The sequence below is a fragment of the Gouania willdenowi genome, chromosome 22 (assembly GCF_900634775.1).
Source record: "Gouania willdenowi chromosome 22, fGouWil2.1, whole genome shotgun sequence".
Lineage (NCBI taxonomy): Eukaryota > Metazoa > Chordata > Actinopteri > Blenniiformes > Gobiesocidae > Gouania > Gouania willdenowi.
In genome coordinates this window covers 23,424,383-23,431,581 of record NC_041065.1, presented here as the reverse complement: position 1 = coordinate 23,431,581, position 7,199 = coordinate 23,424,383, and the positions used below count along the sequence as shown (strand labels likewise).

The 7,199-nt window shown below is 38.5% G+C and overlaps 1 protein-coding gene across 6 annotated transcripts in view; it reads right to left on the bottom strand.

Annotated features, from left to right (window-relative positions):
* Window positions 1-1,342: 1,342 nt before the first annotated feature.
* The window catches only part of LOC114456445 (pleckstrin homology domain-containing family G member 3-like), a 48,606-nt gene continuing 42,749 nt past the window's right edge, over window positions 1,343-7,199 (bottom strand). For 3 of the 6 annotated variants that reach the window (XM_028438195.1, XM_028438197.1, XM_028438199.1), the window contains 3 exons: window positions 6,256-6,372; window positions 2,933-4,313; window positions 1,343-2,858 (listed from right to left, as the gene is read on the bottom strand). In XM_028438195.1, the coding sequence (XP_028293996.1) occupies window positions 2,284-2,858; window positions 2,933-4,313; window positions 6,256-6,372 (2,073 nt within the window). In that variant the 3' untranslated portion in view covers window positions 1,343-2,283. The remainder of the gene's footprint in view (window positions 2,859-2,932; window positions 4,314-6,255; window positions 6,373-7,199) is intronic. The other 3 variants (XM_028438196.1, XM_028438198.1, XM_028438200.1) reach the window with 1 other exon arrangement.

Genomic DNA, 7,199 nt, shown 5'->3' with positions numbered 1-7,199 from the left:
TGAAATGTCTAGTAATTGGTAAAAAAAAAATAAATAAAATCAAACATAAACTGCTTAAAATTACACATTTTTTTGAATTATCATTCTTTTTCAAATCAACACATCACACACAAATCAAACTACTGTTTTCTATATTAAAGCGTTCTCAAATATAAATCTAGTTAAAATAAAATGCAGTATAAAAATATCTGAGGCAGTGCATCTCGTCACTTTGTGCAATAATCCCAGCTATTTGTAATAAAATATTAAGAAAACAATCAAAAACTAATTCTAGAAAACATTTGTATATTGTATATATTTGTGACATTTGTTAAGGTTTCGTTTCTTCAGGAAATGTTATCTCCAGGTGATATCAAAATAGGGTCACGACCCCCCCAAAAAGTTGGGAATCATTGTAATACAATGATTTAGTTGTAATCACTTTGGCCTTACAAAGAGCCTGCTATTATTTATTAGTATTGGAATATTTAAGTAAAAATTACATAGATTATAGTACAACTTATTTAAATTGAAAGTACTTAAAATTAAATTAATTCCTATACATGTCTTTGTTCTTTTCCTAGTCTAATCAGTCCCGTTATCCATTTCAATATATTTAATATATTCCTTTAGGCTACACGATCAATGGTTAGGTAAGCTTTAGGGTGGGACGATATACTGAGTTAATGATACATGAGAACAATACAATATTTTTGGAAATAAAAAAAAGCCAAAAAATGAAGCTGGAAAAATAACCATGCCTCTATATGACTTTAACTCAAGGCATACTTTCATACCCTGGGTGTTATCTTTTCAACTCAAGGAAAATAAAAAACAAACCATTACAATCCAATAGTGTTTTTTAACCTTGGGGGTCTTGACCCCATGTGGGGTCACCCAGATATCAAATGGCTTTGCCTGAAATGTCTAGTAATTATACTGAATAAAACGTGTTATTCTTTTTCCAAATTAAAATGCCACACATTACCTCAAACAACTATTCTATACTTTCACTTTTTCAAATATAGTTTAAAAAAAAATAAAAAATATAAAAATATCTGCGCTTATGCATTTTGTCACTTAGTGCACTAATCCTAGCTACTTTGTACTGTATTTGTATTCACAGACTAGCAAATGATCAAAAACTTACTCTAGAACAAAAAAAATGGGGTCGCGACCCAAAAAAGGTTGGGAACCACTGACCTAATATGAATTGTGTAGACACCCAAACTTGCAGTACTACCCTCGACGATACATCATGTGACGCCAAACATTTGTAACCTTCAGAAAATTCATTTAACCAAACATTTTGTAATATTTGCTTCTTAAAAAGTCCCTTTATTAAGAATAACTCACATTGTAATAGAGGTGACAGATATTTTATTTAAGCTTCATGTGCAACAATGTGTTTAGTTCCTTCTGCGGTTACACATCACAAAAGAATTGAAAACAGAATGTTTTAAACGTGCTGAAGAGGACGTAGAATTTCTGGACAGAAATAGTACTGCAACAGTTTAATCAAATTGTGCTGCATGATTCTAATTTAATAGGGCGAAAGAATTCTCTCGTCTTGACCATACATTCAACACAATTCCACTTTCTTCAAAGACACTTTCTTTTAAATTAGAGAACAACATTTATATTGATTTTAAAGGAGTTAAAGAAAACGTAACACTTTCCAATTTATTTAAAAATGTAAGAAAAGGAAAGCAGAATAAGATCTCAGGTGGAATGGAAAAGTAAAAAGGACTTATTTAAGGTATTTACACAAGTTAATATTTTTCCATATATACAGACAGGCTCATAAATAAGATCACAGAAAATGTACAAAATAAAGCTCCAGTGATGGTTTTCACAAGCTGCTACAGTAAACCTGAAGTTAAGTGAATTTACTGCGTGTCAGCACATGCAGAGGGCGACTCTTTGGCCTTTACACGTCTTTGTTCTTTAGCCTAAAGTTTACATGGTAAATGATAAACATGCTATAGCGATTACAGCATCCAATGTTCAAAATGGGCAGAAAACCAAACCATAGAGGTAATAAAATAAAGTCAAAGCTCATTTAGACTATATACAAATATTTACAGCTTTGGTGCGTAGACAAAACCCCAGTGTATAATATTGTAAAACGATAATGTCTTGGATTTGGTCTCGTTAGCCAATACGTTCCCTTTTCTGCTATACTTGTACCAACAGCATCGTCTTAAGTCCTTCATACTGAAAACATTGCATGGCATGTAGATTTTTAATTCTTCAACAAAAGAACAAACATGCTAATGAGGACACATGCATTTTGGTGCAACTTCACTTATTCATGAACTTATGCCGCAAGCTTTTGACCAGATTACTTTCTGAGCTCTTCTCTGAACTCAGAACAGCAGCCTTTGGTGAACCGTTAATCCCTTCGTAGTGAAGGCTGTTCCGGTCTTGGTGTTTGCTGTTAGTTCCTGGTTCCTGAAGGTTCTGTACCTCAAGAAGAGGCAGTGACCCAAGCACATGGTCTAAGGAGCTCCATGTGCACAGTAGCTTCTGATCTGTGGGACAGTCTTCCTGCTTCACTGAACAGTCTGCCGTTATTTGGCTGAGGTCCGAGAAGCCGAGGTACTTGTCGGCGCATTGCTCTGAACAGAACTCCAGCATCCCACTGGGAACCGTGTGGCTACGAGTGACGGTGGAGGAAAGGCAGGTTCCTGTGTATTTGGACCGTAGCTCCTGCACATCAGGCCAGTGGAAGCTCTCAGAAACTGGGCTTTGAGGAGAAGTAATAGTTCCATCAGTGCTGGATCCAGAGCCCGACGTCTGGACCGGGATAGGAAAGTCCACTTCATGGATGACTGCTTGATCACAAGTGGTTAGAGGCAATCTCAAGTTGGGTTTACCTGTACACAAGAACCAACAAAGAGTTTGAGATATTTTTTTAAAGCAACACGCCCATCATCTGCAATTTATTCACCTTTCTTTCTCCTCTGGGTCTTCTCCTCGTGAACAGCTGGCAGACCCCTGAGGCCTTGCTGATTGGCTGCTTCTCGAGTTCGGGACCAGACGATAGGACGGTTGTTTTTGATACGCTGGCTGTACTGACGAGCCAGCTGGAACACCTTGTTTCTCATCTTTCCCATGTCCTGCAGGATTTGGTCTTCATCAGTGCTTGTTCGGGCACTGATGACGTTGGGGGTGTGGTTGTGATTGACATTGCTCTCGTCTTGAGACGAGGCGATTTTGGATGGCGTTGAATCTGTAGCCGATTCATATCCTGCTCCAGGAATAGTTGTGATGGGTGGTAACCGTCCATCTGTGGAAGTCACACATCCAGGCTCCTCTAAAACAGGAGATAACGGTTCACTGCTTTTGACCTCAGAAGAGTCTAAACTAATATCCTGCATCACTTCCAAATTCATGTCCCTAACTTCCTGTTGGCCTTCTCGGTTTTCCTCCTCAATTTCCATGTCTTGCCAAACCTTAAGCATGTCAGATGAAGGCCTGAACTCCTCGTCTGTGTTCAAAGTATCGGTCATGCTACAAGATCGAGGTTTAGCTGGACTTTTCTGGCAGGTTTCAGCGTTCTGACTCCTTTCTAAACCAGGAAGGTCAAACACGGACCAGGAGGTAGGTCTGCTCCGAGACAGCTCCTTCCTGTGCACGGGTACCGGTTTCTCCTGAGGTGTGCTGTTGAGCTGTCGGCTCAGGTTTCGCACCAGGCCTGCAGGAATATAGGATAGACTTTCCCTGCGCTTGATGCTGAAGTTTGCATCCTGGTACTCGGCATGCTCGTAGTACTTTCTGATTTTGTGAATAAGGAGGCGGTCTTGTTTGGAGAGAGTGGACCTCCGTTCCTCTGCAATAATGTCATTCAGTGCAGGTTCTTGAACAGACGGAGAAAGATCTGGCACAGGCTGTAAAGTTTGGCTGCATTTTTCAGAGTCTGTGCAGGTGGAAATAATCTGGAAGGCGTAGTTATCCTCTGGTGAAGAGCAGGAGACACGACCCAGATCTTCAGAAACTAGACTGCTGCGTCTAGAAAGGGTGCCTTCAACAAAGTTCTCGGCTGTAATACTGGCCTGGTCCAACTCTGAAGAACTCAACCGGCCTTTAGCATCTGACAGCACCTCATCGTCCTCTGAGAGTTCACTGTTGGTCAGCACACTGGCCTCCTCCGTGTGGAGACCAGAGGAGTCGCTGACTGCTTCTTCTGCAGTTTCATTAGAGGTATCGTGTTCTAGTTCTGTGGTCTCAGTGTTTGATTCTGAAGGCGTCACAGGAGAGTCGGGGTACTGGTGACTGCACTCTTTTGACTGCAGGACAGAGTCTGGAGGCGGAGAGTCCTGCTGATTAATCTGGAACAAAAAAAATGAGCAATAAACCCTCGGGCTGTCACTTTAACGTGTTAATTGCGATTAACTAATTACAGGAAAAAATAATGCACTAAAAAAATAATGCTGTTAATCGCTTTTTTTCTCAATGCTAAACATGTAGCAGCTAGCACGGACAATGAGAGTGCTAGCTGCAACATGCAGTGTCTCCAAATCACACTGGACAAGATGAAAGGGTTCAGAGACAAAATGAATAAGTTCATGACTGACATATGAAAAAACTCTGTGGAAAAATATTATTATCTGAAGGAGAGAAAAAGCCACAAGTTTGGTGTTCAATAATTGTATTGCTCATGTTCTTACTGTTTATGATGTGCTAATTTATAGCACTACATATGGACCTGATGTTTTATTTCATTTGCATTTTTTATTATTTAGAGATTGACAAAAGTACACATCAATATTTCCCCCTGATGGTCAAAACGACAGGTGTCAGCAGCCCTTGGGATTGAAACGTCAAATTGAGGGCTTTTTTCAGCAATTTTTTAGTTGAGATTAAACAAGAATTGAATTAGATTAATTAAATACAAAGCAGAATTAAATAATCACGCTTTTTATTTCTTGACCGCACTATAATAAAACCTTGGGTTGGAAGCAATAGGATTCATTTTTGCTTATAATTTTTTAGTTGTGTGTCAAATGTCAATGTAATGTTATGCGTTAAATTTTCCACAAATTGCATCAATCAACCTGAAACACGCAGAAGCAAAATAAAAAAAATATTGTGATATCCTTTATTTGTATTAGCGATATCTAATGATGGAAAATTTTAATTACACTTCTCCTCTGAGTATTAATCTTCATCTCCATAGTGGTTGAGTCACTGATGTCTTCCTTGTGGGCAGTTTTTTAAATTAGTTTCCAAGTGTTGCAGACCTTCTCATACAATGAAAAAAAGTTTTGCTTGGAGCTGTGTGGTTGAGATAAGGAAGGAATGAATTATGAACTACACATATTTACACACAGAAGCTGTTTTTGCAAAAGTACCAGCAATGATGAGCATTATCGAGAGTAGCAGGCTCACAGTGATTATGTTCTTTTTGCTGGTGGAGCTGCTCACAGCAGGAGAAAAGGACAAGAAATCCAATTATACCAGCAGGGACTCATAAAGCACCTGTTGTGGCTCAAACTGGCCTGACAGATTTGTTCTTCTCAGGGCAAAGGCTGCAGTGTCCATTTTTTTGGAAACGTACTTTAAAAGTGATGCATTACATCAGTGTTGACAAACTCATTTCAGTTCAGGGGCTACATATGACCCAGTTTGATCTGTAACGGACTAAACCAGATATCTCCAGTTTTGGGGGACAAAAAGAGCAATTCCAGCACATTAATCTTAATTTTAAAGCAATAAGTCACAGATATCACTATTTCTATGACTTTAACTTCAAAATTTGCAAAAAAAAAAAAAAATGTTCCTAAAATATAATTTGAAGAAATTGAAGGTTTATTTTGCTTGGAAAAATATATTGGATATAATTTCTAAAAATGACTGCAATCATGCAACAATAAGCACAGGAAGCTTGCCAGCCTTTGCATATGTCGGGGAGTTTTATTAGAATCTTGGATTCTAGAGGGTTTGAGGTATCTGGAACTAAACTTCATCATGATTTACATCATGCTTCACGTATCCTGTCATTTGTACTTTGAATGAAATCCTCCTGTTGGCTGAATTTGACGCGTTGGTGGGCAGGATTTGGCCTGCAAGTCTTGAGTTTAACGCATTACCGTGACCAGTTATGTCTCATTCAAAATTATGACAGCATTGTTGAATCCAAAAAAAAAAAAAATGAGAAACATTAAAGGTGAGCACTAATCTAAGGATGGAAGGGTTTTCACTTCATGCAGATATTGGAGCAATAGTTCAAAGGATGAGTGTGTGAACAACACACTGGGATTTATTCGTCACCTGGGTACAGACCGGTTCTTCCACAGCTCCATCGTCGTCTTTTCCCTCCAGACTCAAACACTCTGCTTCCTCTGATGACGTCGTTTTCTCCTCAGCAGCATCACTGCTCTGCTCATCCTAATATTATAAAAGACAACTTCAAACAACCAATATGTGCCACAAAGACATACTCCATAGGCACAAACCAGATCAGGTCATCAATTGACCACATTATCTCTTTGACCCTTCCAGGCTCCCATCATGCTCACACAAGCAACACAACTCGATGTGTGAAAAATCAATGAAAGGAAAACAAATAATGCTATTAGAGTGCATGCACACCTTTAAGATCTGACCTGCAGGGCGAAAAACACACAAAAACACCACATGCACCAGATAAGAGTCTTTAATTCAATCCGTAAGTGTTTGTGTTCAATCAGAGGTTCATGCAGGATTTGGGTAACACTTTATTTGAAGGTTTATACATAAGACAGTTGTCATGTCATAATAATGACAGCGTAATGTCATTAGCATGAATAAGGTGTCAAGATGGCTGACGTTAAGTGTCGTTTGTTACCCTAACCCTAACCCACGTGTCAGAAAACATGAATTATTGTGTAAGTTACCAAACAATCCAGTTATAGATATCTCATATTCCCCAATTTAATGAAACTCTACAATATTTTTAGGGGCTTGCAGTTTTCATTTGTTTATTTCACATGAATTCTGTCATTTTTAGTTGCAATTCTACCACAAATCTTGCAAATTCTGACAAACAATTCCACATAATTCTTCTAAATCACACAAAAATCGGTTACAAAATCAAAACATTTTGAAGTGAAGATCAGACAGGGACAGACATTAGAAACTAGGGCACAATGATCTTATTATTGTTATTTTTCTCCACATAAAACCTGAAGCCCAGTTGAGATCAAACGTACATATTTGGACCCTGAACTAAAAAG